Genomic DNA, 18,823 nt, shown 5'->3' with positions numbered 1-18,823 from the left:
TATGAAACTTCCTATTAAAATGTGCAATTATAATCGTTGGCTAAATTCTATAGACAAAGATGACTTTTGAGTTTGGGAGAGTGAATTTCTTATGAGTAGATTAAAACCATTACGAACTATACTATACATAATACAATCAGTGTGGGCCGGCCCCTCTTTTTCAAGAAAATTATGCTTCAAATCAGATTAAATAAGGTTAATGAGTTGAGATTTTTTTGTTTTTTTTTTTTGTTGATACGATAGCTTCCTGTATTATAAAGGAGGAGTAGGACCTAAAGAGATCTAAGAATAATTCGGAGAGAACTGAATCATCACCAAATCAAACGAATGCATTATGTACCTTCATGAATTTTTTAAACAATACCACATTTAATTGTGATAAATTAGTGGGAGGTAAGACTCCACCAAAGTTTTTTCGGTTTTCTTGTACAAATCTTCTTGGGTTCGGGGCCACTACTTAGCTTACCTGTTATCTACCCTTTTTTTTTTAAAATATTGTACCTAGAGTTTGGAAGTGCGTTTTTTTTTCCAGCACAAAAGTTAAAATCGCCGGAGTAACAAAATCTTGCAGTTGAAAACTAGCCAATTTTCTACAAATCAAGAGAAATTAAAGCACAGAATCAATGCACAAGTTCACGACTAGGGCTGCAAACGAGTCGAGTCGAGTCGAGTTTTGAGCTAATCGAGCCGAGCCTCGACTAAATTTTACCAAGCTCGAGCTCGAGCTCGAGCTCGACGAGCTGGCAATTTTCGAGCTCGAGCTCGACTCGAATCAAGTCGAGCCGAGCTCGAGCTCGAGCTCGAAAAAAATAAAAAAAAATTATTTTATTTTTAAAAAAATAAAAAAAAATAATATTTTTTTCTGAATAAATAATAAAATATTAAGGATATATACGTAATTTCACTATGAAAATAAAAAATTAAAATATATTTATATATAATATACGTAATTTTATTATTAAATAAAAATAAAAAATATATATAAATATATATACTCAAGCTCGCGAGCCGGCTCGCGAGCTAACGAGCTTAATATTCTGAGCTCGAGTTCGAGCTCGAGTTTGACTCGAGCTGGCTCGAGCTCGACTCGAGCTCGATTAATCTCGAGCTCGACTCGAGCTTGAATCGAGCCGCTCGCGAGCGGCTCGATTCGTTTGCAGCCCTATTCACGACAGCAAAGCAGAACCAAATAATTGTCATGGACCAATCGTGCTTGATCCTTTTTTTTTTTTTTCAGAGACGATAAATATTGTATAACTTATCTATTCTAAACTAAAAAAGGAGGGGGAGTCTAAAGAAACTATGTTAAGAGTTAGCATGTACACAGATCTTATTAAATCAAGAGAGTGTTTTGACATAATTTTTAAATTTTTTTTGCTGTAGGTAGGATTTGAACCCTCACCTGCACCCAAGGTGGGGGTGCTTGACCTATTTAATGAGATTCCAGTCCTCCAAGAAAGTTGGCAACGAAATGAAGTCATATGGAACGGGGTTGTTCCCTGGCCAAACAGTGTGCTGCACCTAACTCACTTAAGCTATTGACGACTGTTGCATGCTGAAAATTTTTGCACTAAAAGTGTTGCCGAACCATGTGTTCAATCTATAGACAAGAGCCCTAAATGGAGGTAAGTTCGGTTTTGCAGATTACAGAAAATTACTACGCCCAAGCTGTGCTTTTGTCACGAGAATGGGAAACCAAAGGATAGATTAAAACTTTAAAGAGTAAATTTTATGTATACTAACGATGTATACATTATTACGATTAGATATACGATACATATGTAAAATTTAAATTTTAAATTTAAATTCGAATTATATGTCATATATGTAATAATGATAAAAGTGTATATACTGTCAGTGCATCAATTTTTTATCTCATACAATATTTTTTTTAAATAATATTTCAAATAATCTTAATGTTTGCTACTCTTCAAATTCATTTTCTTGAAAACTCAAACGCACCGAAAGCATCGTTAATTAAGCAATAAAAATATGCAGCCATTTTTTAAAAAAATAAATAAATAAATAAATTCTCACGCTACAAAAGAATTTAGACGAAATGCACCGAAAAGGGCATATGAGACTTCTGGTCCTAACCGTGTGCGTGTGGCGTGAGGTGTGAAGCATATTTTGATTGGATGCAACTGCCCCTCCAACTCCGGGGAATTTCTATACAGCACACAATTTTTAAAAAAAAGTTGACGGGATTACTTCGTCAATTAAGGCTGCGCGACATATCTTTCTTCCGGAAGATATTCAAGTGCTTTGCTTACCAGCATACCCGCGTCACTGGAGGATTCCAAGAACTCAACTTTCTACCTATAAGAGCAAATAAAAAAAAAAAAAAAAAAAGACTTGGTTTCCATGCAAACCACCATTCTCTATCTACAACATCGATCAGTTTGATATCAGGTGTTTAGTCGACACTCGTTAATAAGACTTTCAAGTATTAATTTTTTAAAAATTAGATAATTAATTTTTAAAAATAATTAAATATACTAAGTTCAATAATTATGATTGTATGTATTTATGCGATGAATTAGGCGTAACGTAAGTGTGTTAGATGGAAAAAAAAATTCTCTCATAGTGAACCTTATTGTTGAGGCTGTTGAAGGGCAAGGGAATTATTTTATTCTTTTTTTTTTTCAAGGAGGAAAACGAAAGTCTTGCAAGCCTATCAAGTTACGACTTCATTTAACCGGAGACTGAAGGTATTGATTCGGGAAAATTGTGCCAAAGTGAGAGACACATTTTCCATGGAAAAGTTCTTGTTGATTTATATAACGTGGCATTGACCGGCTAGCGATAGAAGTCAGTCAATCAACTAATGGATCCAAAACTTTGCGTAATTGGCTTTTTTTTTTTTAACTTTCTTGAGTTCCTTAGTCGTCCGCCACCCCCCGCTCCAAGTTTGAGGGAATCTTGAAGCAAGTCAAATTCTTTTCTTCGGGACCATAGTTGTCCAATTCTGCAAGTTTCCTTCTTGTGTCGTAATCCTCTGATTCAATAATAATTAATTAATCGGCCAATACATGAACATGCGTATGGTTTATTCATCACTTGATCGAATGATGAATAATTCCCAAATTGTGCAGTAGATTTATTCTACATCCTATTTCTTTCCAAGGCTTGTTTTCCTTTCTTTCGAGTGGTACTAAGAAAGTAGTAGTATAATCTAGTACCTTGAAAGTATTCCAACCAACAGTCAAAAGAGTGGGCCCTGTTAATTTTACTTTTTCTTCACCATCAAAATGTCTTAGGATTTTTCGCCGGCTTTTGAGGTTAATTCTGGGATTAGGTTTATAAAACAACAAAAGTCTGATTCAGGCTGTTGAAAAAAATGTCTTAGGATTTTTCGAGGATTCTACTTTCTCGTACGTTTTCACATTAATTTTGACAGTCCCTCAAATCACACACAATTGAGAAGGAAGTTTAACCATTTCTTGCCGTGCTTTACACTTTACATTGGGAATTCTAGTAATAGGTTGGGGTATACTAATAATGAATGCTTATTGCTAATACGCTGTGTCAGGAGACTCATCCAACCAATAAGAGATTTGCTGTCAGCTTTGTTCCATTGCCAGTGGAACTTAACTTTGTGAGTCAACAAGGAAAAATCGTTCAAGATGTTACTTGCATTTCGTTAAATAATTTTTTTTTCTTATTTTAAAATTATTTTTTATTTCTTACAAATTAAGCCACCTACTGTCAATAGGTTCATATTTGTTGGGGCTAAGTTCTTTCTTCTAAGATATTATTGTCATGTCTCCGGTGCCGTTTGGTTAGTCTCGGGCCGAAGTAATGCAAAAGATTGTTCTTAATTTACAAAAGGAAGTAAAAGTGAAAAAAAAAAAAAAAGAGAGAGAGAGAGAGTTTTATTCATGAACATTGAAGATCTAACATATTTCTAAGTCCTTTTTTGTTGTTTTATTTTCACCTATCAAAATAAAAAGGTATGCATACGCATCTATTCCTACAATAAAACGTACTAAATTAAAATGAGGAGTCTCTAGCCGCATTATTTTAAACTTCTAATCAAATTCTTTATTCCACATACAAGAAGGTGTAGAATCACAAAAATAATGGCAAAACAAGCACACTTTGTTCACAATGTCATCACTGCGATGGGTTTTTTTCCTTAGAGGTGCCAACTGCCAAAACAGTCTCTCAAATCTCAATCACGATTGAGAAAGAAGTTTAACCATTTCTTGCCGTGGTTTACACTTGGCCATCAATTCTTTAGCCCTTGGCATAGTAAGCCCTTCTCCTTCAGTCATATCCACCAAACTCTTCCCCAACTCTTTCCCACTGAAAACATTGAATAAGCAGCCCCAATGTCAACCCCACAACGCTCATGGCCAAATTTTCGCCAGGACATCCCCTTCGGTCAAACCCAAATGGCATGAACACAAATCCATCTCTTTGCCATTCCAAACTTATGAACCTCTCAGGCCTAAATTTTGTGGGTTCTTCCCAAACCTTGGGATCATTTTGCATTGCCCACAAGTTCACTAACAGCAATGTGCCACAGGCACCAGAATAGGGATCACCGGGCAAATGCGAACTGTTTCATTAATAATTGCATGAAGATAAGGCAGCTGACCCAGGTCCGAGACATTGATAAGCCTTGATTGGCCAGCGTACGCGTCAATTTCTTGCTGGGCTTTCTTTAGAACTTGTGGATTGTTGAGCAGGAGAGAGAGTGACCATTCCATTGTTCCAGATGATGTGTCGGTTCCTGCTGATAACATTTGCTGTTGACAAAATTTGCATTATTTTCTGCTAGTCTAAAGCATGGATTACAGGTGAATACTGTGCTACTCATTCGTTTTATCTTTACTTCTTCCTTTTTTCCTGCACGTCATGATTCAATATTACAATGGGATTGAATTTTTTATACTATTATCTTGATTCTGTGAATAAGAGGGGTGTATGATAATGTTAGAACATTTATCGTGAGCAACCCTCTTAGTATAAATAGTATTAGACGTAGATAGAATTATGGGATAATTTCAGGAACTTTCCCAGAGATTTTTGACAATTTCACTGAGATTTTCAAAATATCGGAAACCACCCCTAAAGCTAATTAGCTAGTAACAATCAGCCCAATTCAAATACAAAAATAATATAAAATTGGTATTAGAAGAGAGAAAACAATTTAATTCCATAGCTACCCTCAAGTTTTGCATTAGATAGTTGATTTACTACGAACAATATATATCTATTCTAACTTTATCAAATGTGAAACGGTGTAATTGTTACCGTGTTCATAGAGCGTAAACAAAATATCAGTTTACTTACTCTATAACAAGTTCAGCAACTCAAAATCTTATCTACATATTGCACATGTAATATCATAATATTACATCTGTTATAACACATCAATTGCATAATCTCCTCCAAGAAAAACAAAGCATGTGAATCCTACTACAACCAACATTTCAATTTGAAAAAAAAAAACCCATTTGTTGAATAATCACAAACAAGAAAAAAAATTGTCATAATTAAAAGGTTTTTCAATTTAGTAGCGTATAACCAACAATCTTTATGTATATTTCATACAACACCAGTACCTAATTTTGATGAAAATAAAAGTAACAATTAGGATAAAAAAGAAAAAACACTATAATTAAATACCAATCATCAAATGGAGTAGATCATACAGAACATAATACAAACTACATAACGTCATATTTTCCTTTTTTTTTTGTTTGATCCAAACTATTCTTTTGCACTTGTAAGGTCACTATTAAGCATGACCATCAAGAATTACCTTAATAACTGCAATCAAATAATAAAATTTTCAATATTTAAGAGCAGAAAAATCATAAAGGCTGATTTTGAAATTTTCACAATCACCAAAATTTTGAGAAAATTTTAAGAGCAAATTTCCCTTTCAAGCCTCCTAAATCCTTAGATATACCTAAAGAAGTTCTATTTCTCTTATTCCACAAAAAACATAAAATTTTAAATCATTGCTTCTACTCACACACATCAATTATCAATCACAGAAAGGCGGCAATATATGGCCTTCTTTTTGTAATGGCATGTTAGAAATTTTTTAAAAAAACTTATAAATTGTCATTATTTATGTTAAATCTAGTTAATAACAATTTAACTAATCATGTGAATATAATTGGGAAATATCTCTTAAGTTGTACGGGTAATTAAGTCATTTCTCCATGATTGATGTGACAAATGGACCCCAATGACCTAATAGGGGAGGTTTCTGATATTTTAGAAACCTCAGGGGAGGGCAGTGAAACTGCCAGAAACCTCAGGGGAGGTTTCTAAAATTGTCCCTAGAATTATTACGTGTAGGAAATATAGCATAATAGCTCAAGAAAAAATGCAAGGCAACACGGATATGGTACTAGTGCAATCAAACTAGCTTTGACTTAGATTTTCAGACTCAATCCTTCGTGGGACTGATCCCGGACAAAGATCAGAATTTCCGTACGCTTAACAGACAGATGGATTAAGATATCGAGCGGATTAAATAGTTACTTACCACAATCATGCCTTTGACGATCTCATCTGTGTAGTATTCGGACTCGGTCTGTTGGAGGGACGAGAACATCTATCATTGTTTTGTTGCCCTTCTCACTGTCAGAACTCCTCACGGTTCCTCTGTGTTCTTCAATCAAATCTTGCAAGAATTGATCCCTCTTCGCCTGCAAAGTCTTCAGCTTGCTTTCAAGCTTCTGTTGCCCAAAACACTTCAATAATGGAATATAATCTGCTATGTTTGTCGCCCCACTGAGTTGAAAAGTCTCTTTAACCATCTCTTTGAACCTTGCGGCTTCCTCCTTGTTCTAGGCATCATCGCCGTAGTATCGCCTTCCTGCAATCATCCTCATCATGATGTTAAGTGTCAGCCCAAAGAAGGCCGATTTCATCTCAACCGTGCTAGAGTCACTAGCTTTAGAGGCCTTTACAAGGTACTTGATCAATGAATGGACCTCGTTAACACGGATGCTCGTGTAATCTTGAATTCGGGTAGCAGATAAGATCTCCAGAGTAGCTATTCTTCTCAAGTTGCGCCAGTGTTGGCCATATGAGACCCATCCCAGAGTTGTATAGTTGTAGCCAAGGTGTTTTCCGGCGAGAAATCTGGGCCGATTAGCGAAGATTATGTCATTCTCGGTGAAGCACTCTTCTGCAGCTGACGGCGAAGATACAAGCAGGACAGGCCGAGAACCAAAATGAAGAAACTGTATCGGACCATATTTATCGGAGATCTTAGCTAGTCCTCGGTGGAGTGGTTTCTGGAAAGAGGTGGACTTGGTGGGAGATTCTGGCACTTTTTGATTGCTTACCTTACCTCGCAGTTATAGAATGCAAGAAAGCTCTAAATTACAGAACGTGAGGACCCTCTAAAGTACAACATGCAACCAAAAGCATCTTACAAATAATTTAAATTTGATCAGAATTTTGGGAATTTCTCATGCTTGGCAAAATTTTGCTTCTCCGTCCATTGAATTCTGAACCATTGGTTAACAAATAAGAGATACATGAAAACCCTTTGCTTTTTTATACTTTCTTGCAGCAACACAAAGCGAAGTTAAAAGAGATAAAATAGTAGTATGAAAAGTTAAAACAAACACGTACAGAGAGACATCCTCTGTTTCCTTGTTCACTTGTTTCTCCACAGTCGTCTAGGTGTTGCAGGAATAAAACATTGTCAAACACTCAGATCACAACTCAAAGAAGCTTACCTGCCCTTCTTTATATTTATTTATTCTAATTAATCTTGTATTTTTTAATCTGAAATATGTCTTAAGAACGGTTGTCCAAATAGATAGACCTTTATATTTTTAGATACTCATTTTTTTTTTATCTCTCATTGATTATCAACACTAAAGAAAACTTTCGGATCAAGAAGTTGCCAACTAACATATTGCTTAGTGTGGACATTAGGAGAATGAATAAATATATGGTTTGAGTTGTTTTCGGTTAGGAGTTGCAAGGTATAATTATTGTGCTGTGAAAATTCCAACTTAAAACAAGGAAATTCAAAAATTAGCGTCATCAAATAGCAACTACTATAAAGTAAATTACTCCGTCATTTTTTCCCTTAAAGAAACAAGTGAAATATATAAAACAAGACTTTTTTTTTTTTACTAGTACATATTTTTTCTTCAAACAAGAAGAAGAGACGAGGCAAATACTGCCCACCCTTTCTCAAGAGTCAAGATACATCCTCGTCGCAGTCTAAATTTGAGAAAGAAGGCTCATGATTCCAGGTCGTGCTCGACAATTGGCGACTAAGTGTTGAGCCTTAGGCAGAGTCAGTCCAGGCCCCTCAGCCAAATCTACCATCTCCTCACTGATTCTGCTCCAATCAAAGCACTGAATAATTGATCCCAAAGCAAATCCAACCATGCGCATGGCCAATCCCTCCCCAGGACAACCTCTTCTACCAGAACCAAATGGCATTAATTTGTAGCCATCTCTGGTCCCTTCAAGCCCTTCAAATCTTTCAGGCTTGAATTTTCTTGGATCCTCCCAATTCTTGGAATCATTTTGGATAGCCCACAAATTGACAATCAACATTGTCCCCCCAGGCACACGGTAACCCCCAACCACACATTCCTCGGAGGATTCGTGGGGTAGCATTATAGGCCCTGCTGGAAACATCCTCAATGTTTCACTAATTATGCACCGGAGATAGGGTAGATTAGCCACATCTGATTCATCTAATAAACGTTCTTTTCCTATGATTCTGTCAATTTCTGCTTTTGCCTTCTCCAAAGTTGATGGATTGTTTAGCATTAGTGACAATGCCCACTCCATTGTTCCCACTGATGTATCGGTACCTGCTGCTAGTAAAACCTGCAATACGAAAGCGGTCAATGGTGAAATGCACTTGAGAAAAGAAGAAGAAAGTGGTAAACGGTAGAATGAAGAGCATGATCAGTGACATTTGCTTCTAAAATCTAGTCAACCAACTTTAGACATCGGTTGGCTAGACATCATACTTTCTTTCTGCTTCACTGTCAAATGCCAACACCGAAGAAAAGTGGGCCCCCCGCCCAATACGTTGGGATCTACTCCTGTTCACACCGTGCGGTCAACTCTATTCTTGAACTGTACCAGTGAATTTTTCTTATTCATCATAACTTTGCACAATAATGGAAGCAATCGAATTACTGTACGACAACTGAAGTAAGCTTATATTTTATACTCAAAGAAAGCAAATTTTGGCCATCTAGATTTAGTCACTTAATCTTCGAATTACTTTCAATTTCTATTAATTTGTCCTTAATCGAAGTTTGACATTTTCTAGGGAACATAGAAATGATAACAAATTAGCTACATTAATAAGAAGAAGAAGAGCCAGAAAGAAATTTATCAGAGTAACCATACCAGCATAAGGCTTCTAATGATTTCATCCTTGTAATACTCAGGCTCCTTCTGTTGCAGGGTCAACAAAACTTCAATCAACGTTTTCTTCTTTTCCCCTGTTTCCTCTGCATCGCCGCCACCATTTTCTGCATCTTTTGCACTCCTAAACCCCTTGATCAACTCCTGCACGAATTGATCCCTATTCTCCTGCAAAACCCTCAAGGCCTTCTCCTTCTTTCCCACTTTTAACCACCTCAAAACCGGCCAGAAATCTCCCATATTCGAAGCTCCACCAATTATCATCGTCTCCTCTACAATCTCCCTAAACCTCCTAGCCTCCTCAACTTCCCCAACATTCTCCCCATAATACCTCTTCCCAGCAATCATCCTCATCATCACGTTCAACATCAGCTCAAAGAAAAGGGCCCTCATATCCACGCTTTTCTTGTTTTCTGAAGCTGAAAACAGCCTTTTCAGCATCAATTTTACTTCATCAACACGTATCCCGTGAAGCGTTTGAAGCCTGTGGGAAGACAAGATCTCCAGTGAAGCTATCCGCCGTAGATTTCTCCAGTGATCCCCGTAGGACGTCCATGCCATTGAGGTATAATTGTATCCCAGATGTTTTCCAGCCAGCAGACGCGGGCGGTTGGCGAAAACGATGTCGTGCTTGTTGAGGCATTCTTCGGCTGCAGAAGCGGAGGAGACAAGGAGGACTGGGCGTGAGCCGAATTCCAGGAGGAGGACCGGGCCATGACGGTCGGAAATCTTGGCTAGGCCTCGGTGAAGAGGCTTCTTGATGAGGAGGAGGTGGCCGAGGACGGGGAGATTAAGGATGGGACTAGGTGGAAGGTTTCGGATTTTGTTGAGGAAGTGCTTGGTGAAGATGTATAATGCTAGGAAAAGTGGAAGGTAGAGATACAAGGTTTCCATGGATAGTTGCGGATTTCTTGCTGGTTTATTTGGGATTTGAATGATGGATGGGGTTTAATCAATGAGAGGCAGTGGATTTACAGTCGGACTTGTGACTCTCAGTGGTCTTCATCTCGTTTTCTTGTAAGGTTGCAATTGATAGCCAGCCTATGAAACTTCCTATTAAAATGTGCAATTATAATCGTTGGCCTATAGACAAAGATGACGTATGAGCTTGGGAGAGTGAATTTGTTATGAGTAGATTAAAACCATTGTATCTACGGCCCCTCTTCTTATTACGAACTATACTATACATAATACAATCAGTGTGGCCCGGCCCCTCTTCTTCAAGAAAATTATGCTTCAAATCAGATTAAATAAGGTTGATGAGTTGAGATGTAGCTTTCTATATTATGAGGGAAGAGTAAGACCTGAAGAGATCCAAAAATAATTTAAAAAGGACTGAATTATCATCAAATCAGATGAATGTATTGCATATTTACATGAATTTTTTAAATAATATCACATTTAATTGTGATAAATTAGTGGGAGGCAAAACCCCCCACCAAAGCTTTTGCTGTTTTCTTGTACAAATCTTCTTGGGTTCGGGCCAGGGGGAGCGGTGCGTGGGTCGGAAAAGTGTAGGGTTGGAGGTTTTTACATTTCAATAATGGCACTAAGCCACTACTTAGCTTACCTGTCATCTACCCTTTTTTTTAAAAAAAATATTGTACCTAGAGCTTGGAAGTGCGTTTTTTTTTTCCAGCACAAAAGTTAAAATCGCCGGAGTAACAAAATCTTGCAGTTGAAGACTAGCAAATTTCTACAAATCAAGAGAAATTAAAGCACAGAATCAATGCACAAGTTCACGACAGCAAAGCAGAACCAAATAATTGTCGAGGACCAATCGTGCTTGATCTTTTTTTCTTTTTTTTTCAGAGACGACAAATATTGTATAACTTATCTATTCTAAATTAGAGGAAAGGGGGAGGCTAAAGAAACTATGTTTAGAGCTAACAGTACACAGATTTTATTAAATTAAGGAAGTATTTTGACATAATTTTTGAATTTTTTTTACTGTAGGTAGGATTTGAACCCTCACTTACAACCCAAGGTAAGAGTGCTTGATCTATTTAATGAGGTTCCAGTCCTCCAAGAAAGTTGGCAACGGAGTCATATGGAACGGGGTTGTTCCCTGGCCAAACAATGTGCTGCACCTAACTCACTTGAGCTATTTGACGACTGTTGCATGCTGAAAATTTTTGCACTAAAAGTGTTGCCGAACCATATGTTCAATCTATAGACAAGAGCCCTAAATGGAGGTAAGTTCGGTTTTGCAGATTACAGAAAATTACTACGTCCAATTTTACAGAATAAGACTAATCAACGCAAAATATACTCTCTGAATGATTACTTTTCATGTAGTTACGCTTTAAGATATTTTAAAAGTTTTCATTTACTCACATAACAGAAATTTGGAAAAAGAAAACTAGTTTGGCAATTTTTGCGGACCAATTTAATTTTGCTTCAGGGCCGCCGACAGCCTCCTTAGCCTTCCAGCCACAAATCAAATCAAATCAAATTTGACATGTGATATCCTTCGTCCGACACACCCTACCGATGGTCCACTACTAATAAATCGGAAAGGTTAATGCACTACGGACGGATATGTACAGACGGCTGTCACAGCTCCTGCGTCTGACACGACCTGCACGTTGTCCCCTGTCATAAATCCTTGTACGGAGGATACTTTCTTTCGCAATAATGTCGCGCCACATGACAAAGATCTGAAAAATGATTACATGGGAAGATGGAAACCATCATAATACTCAACTTGATTTTCAATTTTTTGGCCCATGGATTTATCATTTTTGGGCCTAATGGAGATTCAAAGCCCATGGAATGACACGACTTGGGATTTTATGTGCCGGACAATCTTCGATATTGAAGTCAAGTAGCTAGACTGACACGACTTGGGATTTTATGTGCCGGACAATATTCAAAGCCCATTAATGACGAGCAACTTTCACCCCATGGCAAATCCTCGTAATATTATTAATTTGTTACCTCCCAAAAAAATCCATCAAATTTAGGGATGGCAATGGGGGCGGGTGCCCGCGCGGGGGGGCTCACGGGGCGGGGGTTGGGGCGGGGGCGGGGGCGGGGGGAATTTTTTCCCCCCGCTTAGAAACGGGCGGGGGGCGGGGGAGTATACCCCCGCCCCATCCCCCGCCCCGCCACCCGGAAAAAAAAAATATATATATATATATAAATATATATATAAATGACTATATATTATATGTAAATTAATTAGTTATAAACTTATGATAATGATATTATTAGTTAGATGTATTATATAATGTATATTAGTTTATGTAATATAATTGATATTGTCAATTATATGAATAATTATACATGTCTACTAATAGAATTTATTAATTAGTTATACTAAATTTACTAATACATTTATACTAAATTTCTAATTACACTTAATAGAATAACACTTTTTTCTCAAAAAAAAGCACAAACACAATGATGAATTAGTGATTGCATTTGTACTAAAAGTGAAAATTTGACTATTTTAGTTATATTTATTTCATCATATTGGATTGTATTCAAATAACTTCTGTTTGATTGTTTTTATGAGTTTCAATTGTAAAATTACAATGAATAATAATTTGATGATGTGTTGATATTTTAGTACTTGATTATTTATTAAAATTTAATTATAATAAAATTATATAATAAAATTTTATTAACCCCACGGGGCATCCGCGGGGAGAAGCGGGGCAAGGCGGGGGACGGGGCGGGGGACGGGGGAACTAATACGCAACGGGGCGGGGGATGGGGGAGGGGTCATCACTGCGATGGGTTTTTTTCTTAGAGGTACCAACTTCTGAAATCTCAATCACGATTGAGAAAGAAGTTTGACCATTTCTTGCCGTGGTTTACACTTGGCCATCAATTCTTTAGCCCTTGGCATGGTAAGCCCTGCCCCTTCAGTCATATCCACCAACTCTTCCCCAACTCTTTCCCACTCAAAACATTGAATAAGCAACCCCAATGTCAACCCCACAACTCTCATGGCCAAATTTTCGCCAGGACATCCCCTTCGGCCAAACCCAAATGGCATGAACGCAAATCCATCTCTTTGCCCTTCCAAACTTATAAACCTCTCGGGCCTAAATTTTGTGGGTTCTTCCCAAACCTTGGGATCATTTTGCATTGCCCATAAGTTCACTAACAGCAATGTGCCACCGGGGATATTGTAGCCTCCAACACTACACTGTTGGGATGACACGTGAGGCACCAGAATAGGGGCCACCGGGCAAATGCGAAGTGTTTCATTAATAATTGCATGAAGATAAGGCAGCTGACCCAAGTCCGAGTCATTGATAAGCCATGATCGGCCAGCGTACGCGTCAATTTCTTGCTGGGCTTTCTTTAGAACTTGTGGATTGTTGAGCAGGAGAGAGAGTGACCATTCCATTGTTCCAGATGATGTGTCGGTTCCTGCTGATAACATTTGCTGTTGACAAAATTTGCATTATTTTCTGCTAGTCTAAAGCATGGATTAAAGGTGAATACTGTGCTACTCATTCGTTTTATCTTTACTTCTTCCTTTTTTTTCCTGCACGTCATGATTCAATATTACAATGGGATTGAATTTTTTATACTATTATCTTGATTCTGTAAATAAGAGGAGGTGTATGATAATGTTAGAACATTTATCGTGAGCAACCCTCTTAGTATAAATAGTATTAGACGTAGATAGAATTATGGGATAATTTCAGAAACTTCCCCTGAGGTTTTTGACAATTTCACTGAGATTTTCAAAATATCGGAAACCATCCCTAAAGCTAATTAGCTAGTAACAATCAGCCCAATTCAAATACAAAAATAATATAAAATTGGTATCAGAAGAGAGAAAACAATTCAATTCCATAGCTACCCTCAAGTTTTGCATTAGATAGTTGATTTACTACGAACAATATATATCTATTTTAACTTTATCAAATGTGAAATGGTGTAATTGTTACCGTATTCATAGAGCGTAAACAAAATATCAGTTTACTTACCCTACAACAAGTTCAGCAACTCAAAATCTTATCTACATATTGCACATGTAATATCATAATATTACATCTATTATAACACATCAATTGCATAATCTCCTCCAAGAAAAACAAAGCATGTGAATCCTACTACAACCAACATTTCGATTTGAGAAAAAAAAAAAAACCCATTTGTTGAATAATCACAAACAAGAAAAAAAGTTGTCATAATTAAAAGGTTTTTCAATTTAGTAGCGTATAACCAACAATCTTTATGTATATTTCATACAACACCAGTACCCAATTTTGATGAAAATAAAAGTAACAATTAGGATAAAAAAGAAAAAACACTATAATTAAATACCAATCATCAAATGGAGCAGATCATACCAAACATAATACAAACTACATAACATCATATTTTCCTTTTTTTGTTTGATCCAAACTATTCTTTTTCACTTGTAGGGTCACTATTAAGCATGACCATCAAGAATTACCTTAACAACTGCAATCAAATAATAAAAATTTCCAAAATTTAAGAGTAGAAAAATCTTAGAAGTTGATCTTGAAATTTTCACAACCACCAAAATTTTGAGAAAATTTTAAGAGCAAATTTTCTTTTCAAGTCTCCTAAATCCTTAGATATACCTAAAGAAGCTCTATTTCTCATATTCCACAAAAAACACTAAAGTTTGAATCATTGCTTCTACTCACACACATCAATTATCAATCACAGAAAGGCAGCTATATATGGCCCTCTTTTTGTAATGGCATGATAGAAATTTTTTAAAAAAACTTATAAATTGTCATTATTTATGTTAAATCTAGTTAATAACAATTTAACTAATCATGTGAACATAATTGGGAAATATCTCTTAAGTTGTATGGGTAATTAAGTCATTTCTCCATGATTGATGTGACAAATGGACCCCAATAACCTAATAGGGAGGTTTCTAAAATTATCCCTAGAATTATTACGTGTAGGAAATATACCATTATAGCTCAAGAAAAAATGCAAGGCAACACGGATATGGTACTAGTGCAATCAAACTAGCTTTGACTTAGATTTTCAGACTCAATCCTTGGGACTGATCCCGGACAAAGATCAGAATTTCCGTATGCTTAACAGACAGATGGATTAAGTTATCGAGCGTATTAAATAGTTACTTACCACAATCATGCCTTTGACGATCTCATCTGTGTAGTATTCGGACTCGGTCTGTTGGAGGGACAAGAGAACGTCTATCATTGTTTTGTTGCCCTTCTCACTGTCAGAACTCCTCACGGTTCTTCTGTGTTCTTCAATCAAATCTTGCAAGAATTGATCCCTCTTCGCCTGCAAAGTCTTCAGCTTGGTTTCAAGCTTCTGCTGCCCAAAAAACTTCAATAATGGAATATAATCTGCTATGTTTGTCGCCCCACTGAGTTGAAAAGTCTCTTTAACTATCTCTTTGAACCTTGCGGCTTCCTCCTTGTTCTGGGCATCATCGCCGTAGTATCGCTTTCCTGCAATCATCCTCATCATGATGTTAAGTGTCAGCCCAAAGAAGGCCGATTTCATCTCAACCGTGCTAGAGTCACTAGCTTTAGAGGCCTTTACAAGGTACTTGATCAATGAATGGACCTCGTTAACACGAATGCTCGTGTAAGCTTGAATTCGGGTAGCAGATAAGATCTCCAGAGTAGCTATTCTTCTCAAGTTGCGCCAGTGTTGGCCATATGAGACCCATCCCAGAGTTGTATAGTTGTAGCCAAGGTGTTTTCCGGCGAGAAATCGGGGCCTATTAGCGAAGATTATGTCATTCTTGGTGAAGCATTCTTCTGCAGCTGAGGGTGAAGATACAAGCAGGACAGGCCGAGAACCAAAATGAAGAAACTGTATCGGACCATATTTATCGGAGATCTTAGCTAGCCCTCGGTGGAGTGGTTTCTGGATGAGATGAAGATGGCCAATTATGGGTAAGGAAAGAGGTGGACTTGGTGGGAGATTCTGGAACTTTTTGATGAATTGATTGGTAAGTAAATACAGGAAGGGAAAAAGCAGGAGGTAGCAGTATGAAGCATCCATAGAGATCGAGGTTAAATCCAAAGTGTTGGAATGATACTTATGCAGTATGGCTATTTTATCTAGTAATTCATTATTGTTATTTCAAGAAAGCATCAGTAATCAAGATTCAAAACTCCTTTGACGTAAGGGATACGGCCCTCCATTCTTAAATATTAGTATCTTATCTGTCAATGATCTGCTACTGATATCCATCCTTTACTGCCTCCTTGCCTTGCTTATATTTTTCTCCTTTCTTCGGAGTAGCGTCGTATATAACGGCCTGTAGCTTTGACCAGCTTACATTACAAATTTACAATGGAATCAGGACGGCACGGACTTTTTCACATCCTTGAGCTGCAAAAATTATGCACCTAGTGAAGGTAAAATATAAAAAGTAGTAGTAAGCCAACGGGGTACGCACGCACTACAGTCGGAAATCCTCTGTTTTCCTTGTACACTCGATTCCCCAGTCGTGCAGGTGGCAAAGAACATTCCCAAAACACTAGGATCACAACTCAGAAAGAAGGTTAACTATTTCTGGGCGTGGCCTATTCTTTGCCAGCAGCGGTTGAATTCTTGGCATAGTAAGCCCAGCAGCGGTTGATAAGTATTGAATTCAAGATCTCCAAATTCTAAAACCTCTACTTTGTAGGTCAACGCCTCATCCACTTTTTTTTTATTATTATTATTAAATGCAGAAACAAGGGATAGCATGAAAATTTCTAATCTTTTGGTTTGCATATGGTTTCCATCCATGTAACAAATTAGTTCAAAACAGGTCCTCAGCACATTTTCGAACCACTGGGGGCAGCCTGACAAAGAGCTTTGACAACTACAAACACTCAAAGGAGTTTACGGCAAACTTGTTTGCATTTACTTATTATGATCGCATTCCTTATTTTTCCAAACTACTACTAGTACATAATCTTCTTTTACCTAAAATACATATATATATATATATATATATATATGGTAATTCTTCAAATAAATTAAAACCATAACTTCCTATCCTAAGCTCTTCTTCTTCTTCTTCTTCTTCTTATCCTAAGCTCTCTAAAACTTTCCTCCTTTGCTGCAACAAAAAAACATCGTTCGGGACTTGAAAAACCAAAACACAATACAAGCATCCTTTGTTTCCTTAATTCATATTTTCTCTTGCGGACCAGGGGCCACAGGAGGATGACATTTTCAAACACATGATAACAACTCCGAAATGTTGAAAGATAAATCAAAGAGGAAAAAATCTGGGGAGCCCTTAAACTATTATCGTTGTCAACTTTTGGTCCCTCATCTAAAATTTGTTTTCGATTGATTCTTAAACAATTAAAAATGCATACTTTGAGGACTTCCGATGACTTTGAGCACAAATTTGACCGGAATTAAAGAGCATTTTTGTCTGTTCATGTTTTGCAGATTTGTGCTTAAATTCATCGGAAATTGCAGAAGAATCAGGGATGGAAGACATATCTGGGTAGAGATCAGAAATCATAGATCCAAGCCAGGATGAAAGATCTGAGGGATTATAATGAACGGTCTCGGAAACCAGATGGGATAAACTATCATTTTCAGCATTACCAAAAACCTCTTCAAGTTACTCAATCTTTTGTGCAACTTCAGCCATATCTGATGCCTTGACTTTATAGCCCAAAACAGCCAAAAGCTCATCATCTTGCCGGTCAGACTCATCGACCCACATCTTCCCTTTGCTTTGGCTTCCTCCTCCTGCAGAGCTGCAACTCGCCATGGTGCTGTAATAGCTGCCACTTCCCGTTGAACTTCCACCCCCACCTGAATAGCTACTTTCCTGGACTTGCACTCGTGCTGCTGCTGCTGATGGCTGCTGTAGTTTTGGATGGTTTCTTTTCATCTTCAGTTCTCCTTTAATTTCGGTCAGATTTGTGCTTAAAGTCATCGGAAGTCCTCAAAGTATGCATTTTTAATTGTTTAAGTATCGATCGAAAACAAATTTTAGATGAGGGGCCAAAAGTTGACAACGACAATAGTTTAAGGGCTCCCCAGATTTTTTTTCTCTAAATCAAACTACTTGATATTTGAATCGAGTTCAGTTCAGTTAGAGTTCATTCGAGTTTGATTTGCTAACTAGTCAAATTAAGATTAAACATTGTTTTATATTTGATAGCATTCAGATTCAATAAATAACTCGTTCAAACTCGATAAAATAATCAAACAAACTTGGTTCGACAAATAAATAAGTCAAATTTAAATAAAATTACAAACTCATTAAAATAATTAAATAAACTTGAACGCTAGGGTATTCCAACTTTGTATCGGAGGATTACTTACACTTACTTATCCAATGTAATAGTCTAAACAATTCCCTGCTGTTTCAGTGACATAGGTTCTAGGGAGCAAGACGCCTTCAGCTTAGGCCACCTTGTATCAGCTGATATCTTGCAATCTAAATCCTGTGTTAAAATTTCATATAACATGCGATTGACAA

At 37.1% G+C, this 18,823-nt stretch overlaps 2 protein-coding genes, 1 long non-coding RNA gene and 1 pseudogene across 3 annotated transcripts; 1 reads left to right on the top strand and 3 right to left on the bottom strand.

The window, feature by feature from the left end:
- Nucleotides 1-3,989: 3,989 nt before the first annotated feature.
- LOC140015454 (cytochrome P450 81Q32-like) lies at nt 3,990-7,621 on the bottom strand (annotated as a pseudogene).
- A 393-nt stretch (nt 7,622-8,014) lies between these two features.
- On the bottom strand, nt 8,015-10,447 carry LOC140015371 (cytochrome P450 81Q32-like). The gene is made up of 2 exons (XM_072067812.1): nt 9,370-10,447; nt 8,015-8,835 (listed from the first exon to the last, which is right to left on the bottom strand). The coding sequence occupies exons 1-2, from the start codon at nt 10,279-10,281 to the stop codon at nt 8,215-8,217; spliced, it is 1,533 nt and encodes a 510-aa protein (XP_071923913.1). The 5' UTR covers nt 10,282-10,447; the 3' UTR covers nt 8,015-8,214.
- A 2,707-nt stretch (nt 10,448-13,154) lies between these two features.
- Nucleotides 13,155-17,778, bottom strand: LOC140015315 (cytochrome P450 81Q32-like). The gene is made up of 2 exons (XM_072067481.1): nt 15,487-17,778; nt 13,155-13,789 (listed from the first exon to the last, which is right to left on the bottom strand). The coding sequence occupies exons 1-2, from the start codon at nt 16,381-16,383 to the stop codon at nt 13,169-13,171; spliced, it is 1,518 nt and encodes a 505-aa protein (XP_071923582.1). The 5' UTR covers nt 16,384-17,778; the 3' UTR covers nt 13,155-13,168.
- On the top strand, nt 16,878-18,448 carry LOC140015316 (uncharacterized). The gene is made up of 2 exons (XR_011821921.1): nt 16,878-17,010; nt 17,776-18,448. It is a non-coding gene; the product is annotated as an uncharacterized lncRNA (long non-coding RNA).
- The last annotated feature ends 375 nt before the right edge of the window (nt 18,449-18,823 follow it).

Source organism: Coffea arabica, chromosome 10e (assembly GCF_036785885.1).
Source record: "Coffea arabica cultivar ET-39 chromosome 10e, Coffea Arabica ET-39 HiFi, whole genome shotgun sequence".
Classification (NCBI taxonomy): domain Eukaryota; kingdom Viridiplantae; phylum Streptophyta; class Magnoliopsida; order Gentianales; family Rubiaceae; genus Coffea; species Coffea arabica.
The sequence above is the reverse complement of the archived record's forward strand: the minus strand, read 5'-3'. Positions and strand labels throughout refer to the sequence as shown.